The sequence below is a fragment of the Oncorhynchus tshawytscha genome, linkage group LG30 (genome assembly GCF_018296145.1).
Source record: "Oncorhynchus tshawytscha isolate Ot180627B linkage group LG30, Otsh_v2.0, whole genome shotgun sequence".
NCBI classification, from domain to species: domain Eukaryota; kingdom Metazoa; phylum Chordata; class Actinopteri; order Salmoniformes; family Salmonidae; genus Oncorhynchus; species Oncorhynchus tshawytscha.
Window position 1 is genome coordinate 40,058,997 of NC_056458.1, and position 15,860 is coordinate 40,074,856.

Below are 15,860 nucleotides of genomic sequence, written 5' to 3' on the forward strand. Positions count from 1 at the left end.
GACCATTATTCCCCTTCCACCAAACTGTACAGTTGGCACTATGCATTGGGGCAGGTAGCGTGATTCATCACTCCAGAGAACGCGTTTCCACTGCTCTAGAGTCTAATTGCGGTGAGCTTTACGCCACTCCAGCCAATGCTTGACATTGGGCATTGTGAACTTAGGCTTGTGTGTGTGCGACTGCTCACAAAGCTCCCAACAAACAGTTCTTGTGCTGATGTTGCTTCCAGCGGCAGTTTGGAACTCGGTAGTCAGTGTTGCAACCGAGAACAGGGGTCCTGTTCTGTGAGCTTGTGTGGCCTACCACCTCGCGTCTGAGCCGCTGTTCCTTCTAGAAGTTTCCACTTCACAATAACAGCCCTTACAAATGACCGGTGCATCTCTAGCAGGCCAGAAATTTGACAAACTGACTTGTTGGAAAGGTGGCATCCTATGACAGTGCCAAGTTGAAAGTCACTGAGCTCTTCAGCACAGGCCATTCTACTGCCAATGTTTAGCTATGGCTGTGTGCTAGATTCTATACAGCTGTCAGCAACTGGTGTGGCTGACATAGCAGAATCCATTAATTTGAAAGGAAGTCCACATACTTGTATATAAACTCAGTACCCAGTTTATTAGGTACACCACAGTGTATTATCCACTACTAGATGTTGCCTCACAGAGAACCTGCCTCTCCAACCAGGAGCTGCAGAGTTGAGGTATTTTCCATGTCTGCTCATATTCACATAACTCTATTTCAGTATACAATAAACACTGCACCCTGGTATGGAACTTAGGGGGAGCAGAGAAGAATACCACATATGATCAGGACACGGACTCAGCCATCTCTTTACAGCTTCTGCTTCTCACATAGTTTAAGTCAATCCACTACTCCCTGCGATCTCAATTCACTCCTCTTGGGGAAAAAGGGAGTGAAAGCTAAACCTAACGTAAGAGAGGTTGAGGTTTGGGAGGAATATAGGGAGAGAGAGGGAGATGAAAAGAGATGAATGGAAAGCACTTACTTTTTTTTGTCCTTGTCCTTCTTGAGTGGCTGGGCTAAGGACAATGTCTCAGCTGCCACTTTCCTGCGGTTGAAGGCGTTCATTTCCTCCTCCAGGTCTCGCCTCTTCTCCTCCACCTTCCTCTTCTCCTCCTGGTGCATGTGCTTCAGCTGCTCAAACTTGTTGTGTAACTGATAGCGGCAGAAAGATATGCTATCAGGCCAAGAGCTAAAACTTGATCCACAATCCAATCACATATTGAAAGTTCTGCACAGGTATAAACATGCCTTGTTACATTTTACTGTATGTACAGTGCCTTCAGAAAGTATTCACACCCCTTGACTTTTTCCACATTTTCCTGTGTTACAAAGTGTGATTAAAATGGATTTAATGTACTTTTTTTTAATCAACGATCTACACAAAATACTCTAATGTCAAAGTGGCAGAACATTTTTTACTAACAGAAAATAAAACACTCATATCTTGATTAGATACATATTCAACCTCCTGAGTCAAGACATGTTAAAATCACATTTGGCTGCAATTACAGCTGTACATCTTTAAGAGCTTTGCACCACTGGATTGTACAATATTTGCCCATAATTCTTTAAAAAAGTATTCATGCTCGGTCAAGTTGGTTGTTGATCATTGCTAGAAAACCATTCTCAAGTCTTGCCATAGATTTTCAAGACGATTTAAGTCAAAACTAACTAGGCCATTGAGGAACATTCAATGACATCTTGGTAAGCAACTCCAGTGTATATTTGGCCTTGAGTTTTAGGTCATTGTCCTGCTGAAAGATGAATGTCTCACCGTGTCTGTTGGAAAGCAGACTGAACCAGGTTTTCCTCTAGGATTTTACCTGCCTGATTTTTTCCGTTTCTTTTAATCCTCAAAAAAACTTGTCCTTTTTTTAAACCTTTATTTAACTAGGCAAGTCAGTTAAGAACAGATTCTTATTTACAATGATGGTCTACCCCGGCCAAACCCTAAACTGGACAACGCTGGGCCAATTGTCCACCGTATCATGGGACTCCCAATCACAGCCGGTTCTGGAATCAAACCAGGAATCACTGCACCACTCGGGACCCCACAAACATAACGCTTTTTATTCAGGACAAAAAGTTCATTTATTTGGCCACATTTTTTGCAGTATTACTTTAGTGTCTTATTGCAAACAGGATGCATGTTTTAGAATATGTGTGTTCTGTACAGGCTTCCTTCAATGTTGTTGATCCATCCTCAGTTCTCTCCTATCACAGCCATTAAACTCTGTAACTGTTTTAAAGTCACCATTGGCCTCATGGTGAAATCCCTGAGCAGTTTCCTTCCACTCTGGAAACTGAGTTAGGAACGACGCCTGTATCTTTGTAGTGACTGGGTGTATTTATATACCATCCAAAGTGTAATTGACAACTTCACCATGCACAGAAGGATAGTCAATGTCTTATTTTATTTTTGACCCATCTACCAATTGGTGACCTTCTTTGCGAACCACTCACTGCTCGACCTTACATATGTGTGGGTTACAGAGATGAGGTAGACATTCAAATTTTATTTTTAATTATTATAATTTTTTAAATGTACTCTTTATTTAACTAGGAAAAACAGTTAAGAACAAATTTCTATTTACAATGACGGCCCTCCGGGGGAACAGTAGCTGCCTTGTTCAGGGGCAGAGCGACAGAATTTGACCTTATCATCTTGGGGATTTGATCCAGCAACCTTTCGGTTACTGGCCCAATGCTCTAACCACTAGGCTACCTGCTGCCCCTAATAGCGAGTCCAAGCTACTTATGTGACTTGTTAAGCAAAGACATTCCAGCTTTTCATTTTTTATTAATTTATAAACATTTCTAAAAACACAATTCCACTTTGACGTTATGGGCTGTTGTGTGTAGATCAGTGACACCAAATCTCAATTTAATAAACTTCAAATTCAGGCTGTAACAACAAAACGTGGAAAAAGTCAAGAGGTGTAAATACTTTCTGAAGGCTCTGTAGGTTTCAATGTCAAGCTCACCTTATCTACATGTAACTGACTAAATAAAGGAAACACCAACATAAAGTTTCTTAATGGGACATTTGGCCACCACAGCTTCAATGTATCTTACCATACATTCTACAAGTGTCTGGAACTCTATTGGGGGGATTCTTACACAATAAATTCCATAATTTTGTGTTTTTGTTGATGGTGGTTTCAGCTGCCGCTGTCTCAGGTGCCCCTCCAGTATCTCTCATAAGTGTTCAATTGGTTTGAGATCTGGTGACTGTGATGTCCATGGCATATGGTTTACATCGTTTTCATGCTCATCAAAAAATTCAGTGACCACTCGTGCCCTGTGGATGGGGGCATAGCCATGATGACCAAAATAATGGCCTACCCAGCATTTTTATACATGACCCTAAGCATGATGGTATGTTAATTACTTAACTCAGGAACCACACAACTGCTTTCAATATTCTTTGTATCCCTCATTTACTGCCAAAATAATGTTCCCATTATTTTTGGCAGTTACCTGTATGCACACCACTGACATATTTACAGTATATGGAACTGAATCCTCAATAAGACAGCAAACCCATTTACTGAAATACTTCACCCCCCACCCACAATCCCCCATTCCCAGCCAGCAGCTACACCCTCACCTCTCTCTCCTTCTCTTTCAGCTCTGCCTCAGTCTCCTTCACTTTGTTGACAAACATCTGTCGCATCTCCTCCTCTTTCTTCTGCAGGTCTCCCATGAACTCTTTCCTCTTGGCCTCATAGGTCTCCTGGAGACTGTGGACAGGGAAGAGAGAGAAAGAGAAATGGATTACTATATCTGTTTTTCAATTTCAAGGCCATCAGACTGCTAAACATTAATCACCATCTCAGAGAGGCTGCTGCCTACATTGAGACCCAATCACTGGACACTTTAATAAATGGATCACTAGTTACTTTAAACAATGCCACTTTAAATAATGCCACTTTAATAATGTTTACATATCTTACATCACATGTATATTCTGTATTTTAGACCATCTATTGCACCTTGCCTATGCCGCTCAGACATCGCTCATCCATATACTTATATGTACATATTCTCATTTACCCCTTTAGATGTGTGTGTATTAGGTAGTTGTTGGTGAATTGTTAGATATTACTGCACTGTCAAGAACTAGAAGCACAAGCATTTTGCTACACTCGCATTAACATCTGCTAACCATGTGTATGTGACCAATAACATTTGATTTGATTTTTGTTTGTGTGTTCTGTTCTCAGCCTCGCTGCCTCACCTGAACGGCTGACAGTCGGGGTCTGTATCTGTGAATCCCATCTCCTCCAGTTTGCAGCGGCGGTAGAGCTCGTAGTGGCGGGCATGAGTCTGCTCTCTCAGATCCTCCATGTTCACCCTGATCAGCATCTCACGCAGCTTCACAAAGTCACAGTGGCTCTCGTTCTCCACTGGACGGGACAGCACAGAGACAATACAATGTCAATGAGCCTATGTTACTAATGTCTTTCGGGGGACACATGGCTCTTGACCTTCGCCTCTCCCAAATCTGTACGGGAGTTGCAGCGATAAGACAAGACTAACTACCAATTGGATACCACGAAATTGGGGAGAAAAAAGGGAGACAAAAATATATTTGTTTTTATTAATGTCTCGCGGGCCGGATTGAAGTGCCCGGCGAAGTGTGCCCCCCCCCCTTAAGCTAGAGGGTAGTGTACATTAATTATTACACTTCTGGATGTTTATGTTCCACTAACTCTCTGAGAAAAAGCTCTCTCATGCATCCCATTGTGTGGACTGGAACAGGAAGCATTTCCTGCTTTCTGACTGACATAAGTGGGGAAGAATTTGCCCTGGAGAAGACCAGAGGGAGCACATGGGCTACAGTGGTATACTGTAGGATATAGTGGAACTAAATATCAACCCCAGCTGTGAGCGCTGTGCTGGATGTAAGGATGTTGCTAAAAATAGTGCCAATTAGAGAGGCATTTCGCACGGAACATGATTACATTCCACATGATAGCCACTACACCGTGAGGGTAAAACATCCTTCAGTAAACAGAGACTGTGAAAATACTGTTTGAGGGAGAAATGACACACAAACAAATGAACAATACTTTGAAGAATTTGAGGAGGAAAAATGGTTGACATCTGGCATCTAACAACCTCTCTGGTAAACTCTCCCCGCTGAGATCTGAGGTGATGACCCCTGCCCAAAGCCCCCAGAAATCCTGAACCGCCAGGGCAGGGGATTCACACATTACACACACTGTACAGAAATAGCTGGGAGGGAAGAAATACCAGCGGTCTGCTATCTGTCATAGTCGTCTGGGCGTCACAAAAAACAGCAGTGAGATCCTGGGGTGAGATTAGGAAAAGCCCTCAAAAGTCATTTTTGTTTTTGTAAAGACTTTCTCTGTTTCTGGGTTATAATAACCCACAAATGACTTAGGAAAACAATCAAAACAGTTTTTCTATGGGGTAGGGGGTTCGGACTAAAACTGACTATCTTAGCGACGGAGATTCAATCAAGTAAACACAACATAGCATTCGTGAAACGTTATTTTGTTCAAATATTATTTGAAAATTTAAGTTAATTGATTGCTCCTGAATTGGCCATTTGAATTTATAGGATTCAGATAATATTCAATAAATATAGTACCAACATCCAAATTGGACCAAACTTCTTCCTACCAATGAGTAAGACATTAGGAATCAATTTTTTGTCAAAAGACACCCACGTACCCCCCCACACTCCATGTCAATCCCACCTCAACAACCAGTATGCAGTATCAGTTCTCTGTTTGACAAGTATGAAGCTGCGGCTTGGAGTATTGCTTCTCCTTACCATGTAATGTATTCCCTGTGAATCTGGTGATGTATCCTTCCCACTGAAATTAGCAATTAAAATCACATTTTTGGGGTGAGTCAAAAGCCACCCACGGACCAGACCCTCCACACCAATCCTACACCTACAACCAGTATACAGTATCAGTTCTCCATGTTTGACAAGTATAATGAAGCTGTGGCTTGGAGTATTGCATCTCCATACTATGTAATGTATTCCTTGTGAATCTGGTGATGTTCTTTTCCCCTGGTAAAAAAGTAAAACTTAAATAAAGTACCGTAAAACTTAAATTAATAGCCCCGGTGTTGCCTAAATCACTGAACACAAAAGGCGCTTAGAGACCGGCTTCTATTTAAGCTTGGCGTCTATTTCCTTAATGCACACATATTTTGCTCATTTGCATAGTTAACTGTTCAATTCCAGCATTCACTTCCAACATTTTAATCAATGTCTTCTTTACACATTGTCACGTTTCTTTTGTATTAGCATGCCTCCATTTCAGAATAATACAATTTTTTCCTTGACAGAATAATTATTCTCCTGACTGTGCATGTTTGGCGATCTTTCTTTCGCCACTAGAGGGCGAACTAACACTTTCTGGGGGTCTGTACTCCCAAAGCTGTTGACTATTTTTTTGCTTGCTGTTAGCAACCATTGGCTAGCTTTTTCTTACTGGTTAGTGCTATCCAGGATCCTTGGGACATCCCTACCCTAAACCCTGACCCCATGGCCTTACCCTAAACCTAACCTTAACTCTTACCTAACCATTTACATTTTCAACTTCAAAATGGGGGGTAAGGATGTCCCAAGGATCCCGGATAGCAAGGACCAGTTCTTACTGGCGATAAAAACCAACGGATGATAGCCATAATATTTTTGTCATTATTATTATTTATTACATTAAATAATTCAGTAACCATTATACCTCATAAAAAATTCATGGTAACTTCATAAACACTTCATTTAGACTGTGTTTATTTGAAACAGGCTTTTATTTTCTGAAATGTGTGCCGTTGCACGGCTATTTAAAGGGATACTGTAGGCGGCTATTTGAGCCTCAGCGTTTAATTGAAGTTTTACGGTAATTTGAAAGGACCAGGTTTTAATCACTAGATGCCGCTGTCCTGCTATACCGCCACACTTGTGTTTATTAAATAGATCACAACATTTCCTTTTCAACTTGTAGAAAAGGGTTAGGGTTACAATTCAAGCCAGTCATCCATGAAAGCAATTCAGTTTGTCCTAATAGCAACCTGATGCTTCAACCCAACTCAACTCTACTTGAATAATCCAACAAGTGGCTGCTCTCTGAGATGGCTATCCCTATGCAATTGTCATATGAAGACTTTTCCTACAAGCTCAACACTTTGATGGAGAAATAGGCTAAGGACTAAAATGTTGTGACAACCTTAAAATAATTGATTGCATGGTCTTGAGTTTTTCAATAAAATGATCAGGAAATAGCTCTATATGTTTGGTGAATAGTGACATTTATCATTTAACCCAATACCATTACCATTATGAAACACTAAACAGTGTGTGTGTGTGTGTGTGTCTGTGGGGGACGTTTACCATTGAAATTCATAACATTTAAACCATTAGAACTGCTGTAGCCTAATGGTTTGCTTGTTTTCCAGGAATGGCCTAACAGTAGCTAATCAATAACTTTTTTGAAGGGAATAAATCACACACAAAAGGGGCCGTTTCTTGGACAGTTTAAGCGTGAAAGGAGGACATACGGAATTACTTTCATGGAGGACTGGCTTGAATTGAGGATGACCACACCATTTCTTTTCATCATGATCCAAATCTATTGGTTTTCTACCCAAAGTTGCAAAGAAAATTGTGATTTATTTAATAAAACACAAGAGACAAGCAAAATAGATAAACGAGTGTAGCAGGTATAGCAGGAACATTGGCATCTAGTGGTCAAAACCTGTTACTTTCACACTACTTTATGGTAAATAATGCAAGTGATTTTAATTACTAATTTCAGTGGGGGGGATACATCACCAGATTCACAGGGAATACATTACATAGTAAGGAGAAGCAATACTCCAAGCTGCAGCTTCATACTTGTCAAACAGAGAACTGATACTGTGTACTGGTTGTTGAGGTGGGATTGGCATGGGGTGTGGGGTGTACGTGGGTGGCTTTTCACAAAAAAATGGATTCCTAATGTCTTATTCATTGGTAGGAAACAGTTGAGTCCAAATCAGATGTTTTGTACTATATTTATTGAATATTATATGGGTGCATTCAATTAGCCTAATTTCTCTGATATAAAACTACATTTCAACAAAATAATGTTTCTAGGAATGCCAATCTTACTTGATTCTAACTACAGAAACAATTTTTGAACAATCAGTTGGCGGGCGTCATGGAACGACTGATTGGAATGCTCTCCTACAAGACCGGGTTTATAAATAAAACTAAACCACTGTCCTGGGAGGATTGGGGAATGGAAACAATGGGCACAGGATAATGGAGAGACCGTTCTGAATCTGAAAACTCCCAGCTGGGTTAAAATATTCTACCAGCAGTGCTCTGTGACATAATCTAATTATAACGTTTAGAGTCCCTGTCAACCACAGCTGAAGGTCTATAAACAAAGCAAACAATGTACTGTAGCAGTGTCCCTGTAGTAATACTACCAATAGTGCATTCATCGGCCTATGCCATTTCCCCAACACACTAGGGAATCTGTCTGAGCAAGCAGTTCTCTCCTGAAATGGAAAGAAGAGCCAAGAGGTACAGAAAGAGGAGATACTCACCTTGTACTACTCCCCAGGGGTACTGCCTGGCCCTCACCGTTTTGTTTCCCACTTTAACCTCCTCGACGCTCCCCACCACAGCGAAGGGAAGGTGAGCCTGAAGGAGTTCAAAAGGTCAACAGCTCTGACCAAAAGCTGCTTTCAAACAACAATCTGTCTCTCACACAGGTTACACTCCTTCCTTACAGCTTAGTCAACATATTTATTAGGCAGGTCTAACTGCTTAGACAGATGGAGATGTTTGGAATTTTTTACCCCTTTTTCTCCCCAATTTCGTGGTATCCAATTGGTAGTTACAGTCCTGTCCCATCGCTACAACTCCTGTTCGGAATCGGGAGAGGCGAAGGTCGAGAGCCGTGCGTCCTTCGAAACACAACCCAGCCAAGCTGCACTACTTCTTGACACAATACCCGCTTTACCCGGAAGCCAGCTGCACCAATGTGTGGGAGGAAACACAGTACACCTGGCAAACGGTTCAGCGTGCATTGTGCCCGGCCTGGCAAACGTGTCAGCGTGCATTGTGCCCGGCCTGGCAAACGTGTCAGCGTGCATTGTGCCCGGCCTGGCAAACGTGTCAGCGTGCATTGTGCCCGGCCTGGCAAACGTGTCAGCGTGCATTGTGCCCGGCCTGGCAAACGTGTCAGCGTGCATTGCGCCCAGCCCACCACAGGAGTCGCTAGTGTGCAATGGGACAGTAACATCCCTGCCAGCCAAACCCTCCCCAGGACGACGCTGGGCCAAATTGTGCGCCGCCCCATGGGTCTCCTGGTCGTGGCCGTTTGTGACAGAGCCTGGACTCGATTGGATCTCTAGTGGCACAGCTAACACTGCGATGCAGTGCCTTAGACCACTGCGCCACTCGACAGGCAAGATGGCCATGTTTACTAGCAGGTGTAACTGCTTAGACAGACAGCCATGGAAGAGAGGAAAAAGACAACAGGAGAGAAAATATGAATGTTTAATTTAGAATACAACTTTGGTTGTAACAACGTTGCCATAGACAACACAAGAATAACTCTAGGCCAAAACAGTGTTGACATGGGCTGTGTTTAACATCTGGCCAGCAGTATTTAGAGGCATGTCTTGTTGGCCTGATTAATAACATGGTTCTGTATTTCTCCCAGAATTACTCTGGCCAGTGAGATCCTACATCATGAGAAAAACACATTCATCAAAGCAACCTCAAGAATGAAGTGGTAAGCCAAAACTGTCTAGAGCCCAGGTAATGAGGCCATCTAGCCTGAACACAGAGCTATAGGGTGGGTCCCGTAGACACTAGACAGGCCAGACAGACCAGATCAACTGATTTGCTGCTCTACCAATTCTCCATCAATGCGGTACACAGAGGAAGTTTCAAAGGGAGGAAACTATGTGCAGCTATTAAAACCATAAAACCATATATTAAAACCACCTATAGTGAGGGAAAAACAGTGAGTGACTCACATTCATGGAGGAGTTGATCTCTGTGACTGCGTGGTCATCTGTGGGGAACTGATAGATCTGCACTCCGTTGCTCACCAGCTCACTCATGATTTTAATCTTGAATTTATGGAGCTCGCTCTTGGAGATTGTATCGGCTTTAGCGATGATGGGGATTATATTCACCTAAAAAGGAGAGAAAGGAGAGCATTCTGGCCATTAGGATAAACTCCATCTGGTTTGCTTTTTAGGTTTTTCTACAAATTGTACATCTTTAGAAATTCTGCTATGATTTAACAAAGGTTTCATGGCGATTGTATCTTAAAATTAAAGATCAATGCATACCAGAGAATCTGAATTTGTCAGAGTATCATCAACAAATACTTGAAGTACTGAATGTCGCCATAAGCAAACCACGACAGGTTGATCTCAGTCAAACCCACACAGAACAATAAAACAAACAGCAATTAAGAAAACAAACTGACCGGGGTCCCATCTCAGCACTAAAACAGATGGGAAAATAAACACATTCATATGACAGTATTGCTTTGGCTCCTCAGAGTACTGGGACGATGTAGATAATTATCATAGATTAAAATCACTGACGTCCTATAGCCAGGAGGTGATGAGAGACAATTTGTTAGGGTCAAAAAGGAGGCCTTGTTCGATGTAACCATTCAGCATCATTTTGCTACAAAACAGATGTCATGGTTGTTTTGCATAGATGCCTCCGTCCTTTACACAATGTCTATTGAGGTAAAACAGCAGATGCTCATCTCATCCCTAAACCAGACCACCTTACAATACTATATTTAGGTGTTGGTCCCTCAGTGCTGTGAACCTGTCAACATTCTACCTCAATAGTCTTTATGGAAGTATAAGTTAAACCCCATTGCCTGTCTGCTTTACATCATAGACATATAGGCTGATTTTCAGTCTGCCCTGTGTCCCCTGTGAAAAGGCTCATTAGTGACAGCTCAGAGAGCGATAGAGCCATGCTGTTGGCTGAGGTAAGCTGCCATGCTGTTGGCCTAGACTTGGGCGATATCCAGATTTATACAGGGGTATTTAAAAATACAGACCGTATGATTTTCAATACTGTTTAAAAAAACTAAATGTTATATACACAGTATACAGTGCATTCGGAAAGTATTCAGACCCCCTGAACGTTTTACACATTTTGTTTAGGTTACAGCCTTATCCTAAAATGGACTAAAAATATACAATCTACACACAATAGCCCATAATGATAATGATAAAGCAAAAACAGGTTTAGACATTTTAGAAAACGTATTAAAATAATAAATAAAAATATATCACATTTACATAAAGTATTATGACCCTTTACTCAGTACTTTGTTGAAGCACCTTTGGCAGCGATTACAGCCGAGTCTTCTTGGGTATTACGTTACAAGCTTGGAACACCTGTATTTGGGGAGTTTCTCCCATTCTTCTCTGCAGATCCTCTCAAGCTCTGTCAGGTTGGATGGGGAGCGTCACAGCACAGCTATTTTCAGGACTCTCCAGAGATGTTAGATCGGGTTCAAGTCCAGGCTCTGGCTGGGCCACCGAAGGACATTGAGACTTGTCCCGAAGCTACTGCTGCATTGTCTTGGCTGTGTGCTTAGGGTCGTTGTCCTGTTGGAAGGTGAACCTTCGCCCCAGTCTGAGGTCCTGAGCGCTCTGGAGCAGATCTCTCTACATTTCTCCATTCATCTATCCTGACTAGTCTCCCAGTCCCTGCCTCTGAAAAACATTCCCACAGCATGATGCTGCCACCCACGCTTCACCGTAGGGATGGTGCCAGGTTTCCTCCAGATGTGACACTTGATGAAAAGGAGTTCAATCTTGGTTTCATCAGACCAGAGAATCTTGTTTCTCATGGTCTGAGAGTCCTTTAGGTGCCTGTTGGCAACCGCCAAGTGGGCTGTCATGTGCATTTTACTGAGGAGTGGCTTCCGGCCGGCCACTCTACCATAAAGGCCTGATTGGTGGAGTGCTGCAGAGATGGGAGAACCTTCCAGAAGGGCAACCATCTACACATCGGGTTCTTGGTCACCTCCCCGATCAAGGCCCTTCTCCCCCGATTTCTCAGTTTGGCCAGCTCTGAGTCTTGGTGGTTCCAAACTTCTATACAGTGGATTCAGAAAGTCTTTAGACCCCTAGACTTTTTCTACATTTTGTTAAGTTAGCCTTTTTCTACAGCCTCATTCTAAAATGTCTTAAATAAAATGTTTATCTATAGGTGTATAATGACAAAGCGAGAACAGGTTTTTAGAAATGTTAACAAATGCATAAAAAAAAAAAAAAAACTGAAATACCTTATTTACATAAGTATTCAGACCCTTTGCTATGAGACTCGAAATTGAGCTCACCTTGTAGGACGTACAGCAATAAAGTTAATTATTGAAAATATGTTGCATAAAGCATGACGACCATTTCAGATATTAAAACCTTTTTTCCCTTTATGTAAGGTCACAACTACAGTACGTCTGTATTGTTTTACCACAGAAAAGACAAAACAGTGTAGATAAAAATGGGTAGAAACAGTGTGCAGGTGAGGTTGGAAGCCACACCACAAATACAAGTAAATCAGCCTAGAGCAATACCAAAGTATTTGATGCAAGAACTGCTAAAACCATGTGCGCCTCACAAAAGACCTCATCCAACATCATCCCATGTCCAGTTTGACATAAAAAGTCAGCAGGACCGTCAGAGAGCAGACAGACCTTGTGCAGCAATTTGATAAAGACTGAGCTTTAGCCAGAGTGTGGAAAGCTCTCAATCTCAAGTAGATCTAAGGATATCAACCATGTAGTGTTTTGGATCAGCTACCACAAACCCAACTTAAACCGAGAGAAGAAGAAACCATTTGCTCGTTTGGATCGCAGACAGAGGCACACACATTGACAGTTGATTTCAGGTGTAGTGCTGAGACCCTAGAATGGACATCATGTTATATTCCACAGAAGTCGAGAAGTAATAGAAGAGAGAAAACACGTAGTACTGTCACCAATGACAATGTAGATGCACAAAACGTGTATTTACTTTAATAACGTTACAATCTTTGTTGCATTTATTTGTGTAATTACTACCTTTTTATTTTAATTTTAATGATGTGCAATTACTTTTATTACAATCTTATGTACAGCTAACATTCTTCCTGTTGTTCCTGTCTGAAAAACTGTATATAGGAATACGTTTTACGGGCTGTGATGTGTAAAGCGTGTCAGAGCAGTAACAACTGCTATAGCCTAGCCTTTTCCAAATTCTCTGGGCCAACACCGGATAGCCCACACTTTTTCTACTTTGAAAGTTGTATTTGCCTTTTTTTGGATGAAATAAGTAACAAGTTAATTTACAATAAAGTCATACAATCATCTGAGCATTGATGTTTCCAAATCTGGATTATTTATTGAAGTCAAGTGAAGGAGAAAAGTGAAAGATTTTTTTTTTAAATACAGTTTATAAACAAGTAACTATGGGTGACAGGTTACACCTTGACCCACTCTATACTTTAGATAGGGCCCAACTGAAAATTACTATTAGAACCAATCTTTAAGCTAAATTATAAAATGTACTGTGTGTGTGTGTGTGGCATACATAATACTATTCCATACAGCTCAATGGCAAAAGGGCCTGTTTCCACAACAATAAAGTATTTTAAGCAGACGAGACAATACTTACAGTATTTTTCAACATAGCATCTAAAAGGACTCATGTCAGTCATGTTTGCAAAAGCTCCAAGCTGTCCAAACACTGAATAGTCGTTATAATAATCATCACTCAAGGTGTTCATCACCAAAAACATCAGTGATGATAGACAGGTGATGATAGACAGGGCTCCCCCCCCCTTAAAGTCTAGCCCCATTCCCAGTGCAGAAGTTGCCATCACAACTCTGAGATTAAATGACTCATCTTCCAAGGCAGCGATGATGCACAGTTTTATGTGCTCGGGTATCTCTGAGTGGTACATGTTGAAAAGCCTGTTTTCCAGCCTGCCCTCTACTCCTGCTGGATGCACTGGAGTTCTCCAAGGAAATGCTGAAAAACAGGACCGTATGACAGTCCTTGGGGTTTCAGGCCCCTTTGACTCCACCTCTTGTGAGCAACCATGAAAACATCTCTACAGGGTCAGATGACACCTTCTTTCATCACTGCCTGTCTGATGGTGTCCCTGTCAGGACTTTTCACCACCCCCAACACATTGGTGCATGCCCAGTGTTCACCACCCCCAACACATTGGTGCATGCCCAGTGTTCACCACCCCCAACACATTGCTGCATGCCCAGTGTTCACCACCCCCAACACATTGCTGCATGCCCAGTGTTCACCACCCCCAACACATTGTTGCATGCCCAGCTGCTTCATTATGCTATTCCATATAGCCTTAGAAACACAATACAGGAATTGGTAGGAGTGACCGCAGCTCGCCAACCATTCTCCACCACTTCCGAAAAGCAAGCTCCTTCCCCTGTGCCTTACCCCCTTATAGGAAATGGGATACAAACAAGACAATATGCATTAGTTGTCAAAAGGACTAAATAATACTTGTTTAATGACAACATTGTCATGTTGAAGGTAGAGCGTGGCCTGTGTGTTCATTTAGAAGGAGGGTTATTTTAAGAAAAGATCCAACATTATTGATCCACACTAAAATGCACAGAAACACAACTGATCAAAGAATTAGCAGGTTTCACGCATGAGACAGTAGTTTTACAAGTCAAATAATTACCATACACCACATGGCAATAAAAACACAAGGCATGTCTCCCACCCCAACCCACATAGCTGCAACCACATCCCCTTCTCCTGCTCTCACCACATAGCTGCACCTCCATCACCCCTCCTCTCTCCCCCGATATCGATAAGACAGTTTTAGTTAACTTAGCCAAAAAGATGCTCAACACATTTTAGTTCCACACAAATAACTCACCATTGAACCTCATCGACACCCATTCCAATGAGACGCTCACGGATCAATGACGTTTGAAGTAGGCCTCACCATTTCTCTGAGCCAACAAAAGTTTCAGGAGTCCTGGAAGACAATCGTATATTCACCCTTGGCAATTTTCTCGTCCTTCTCACTTTGACCAGTGAAAACGGCGGCAATTCCTTGAGAGTTCAGAATACGAACCTGATCCTCGATTATTGACTTCAGAGAACTACTATTACAGACGATTTCTCCACTTTCAATAAATCGCAGACTGTCGGCCACCCTTAATACACTAAACTTGTACCATAGCCTGTAGCTAGACACACCAAAATGTATATTTTCTTCAATAGAATGTTCAAGGAGAGGGGTTATAATGCCTTCATTGATTCAATGTTGTGTATAGAGCACGCTTCTGGCAAAATGGAATACAATTTTTCCTCCATATTTTCTCCAATGTTGAAAACTAGCTAGCATACGAAACAACTTTATACAAAATGTGTCCTACCCGGTTGGAAAACAGTGACGAACACATACCACCCTCTAAATATCCTGATAAAAAGGACTTCACTTGGAGTAACAAGGACATGTCCAGACAGTCAAGAATTGACTTCTGGTTGATTTATAATTAATTAGATAACACTGTAGCCAAGGTATCCATTGAACCATCAATTTGTACTGATCATAAAGTTACATTCTTATCTTTAAATACTAATGGATCTGAAGTTAAAGCAAATTGAAGCTATTGGAAAGTCAATAGTAGACTGTTGAAAGATGATCATATCAAGATGGATGCAAAAGATATTATACAAGACAATTGGAGGAAAGCACATCTATTTAAGTCTCATGGGAAATACTGGGAATTAATGAAGTATGAAATAAGACAAACAGCCATGAAGAGAGGTA

The 15,860-nt window shown here is 41.7% G+C and overlaps 1 protein-coding gene across 3 annotated transcripts in view; it reads right to left on the bottom strand.

Annotated features, from left to right (window-relative positions):
* Positions 1-15,860, bottom strand: part of LOC112228317 (septin-8-A) — a 44,299-nt gene that overhangs the window by 7,126 nt on the left and 21,313 nt on the right. For 2 of the 3 annotated variants that reach the window (XM_024393526.2, XM_024393527.2), the window contains exons 5-9: positions 10,046-10,207; positions 8,603-8,699; positions 4,263-4,431; positions 3,633-3,765; positions 1,005-1,174 (exon numbers count right to left, since the gene is read on the bottom strand). In XM_024393526.2, coding sequence (XP_024249294.1) covers positions 1,005-1,174; positions 3,633-3,765; positions 4,263-4,431; positions 8,603-8,699; positions 10,046-10,207 — 731 coding nt within the window. Of the gene's footprint in view, positions 1-1,000; positions 1,175-3,632; positions 3,766-4,262; positions 4,432-8,602; positions 8,700-10,045; positions 10,208-15,860 lie in introns of all 3 variants that reach the window. The other variant, XM_042308989.1, reaches the window with a different exon arrangement.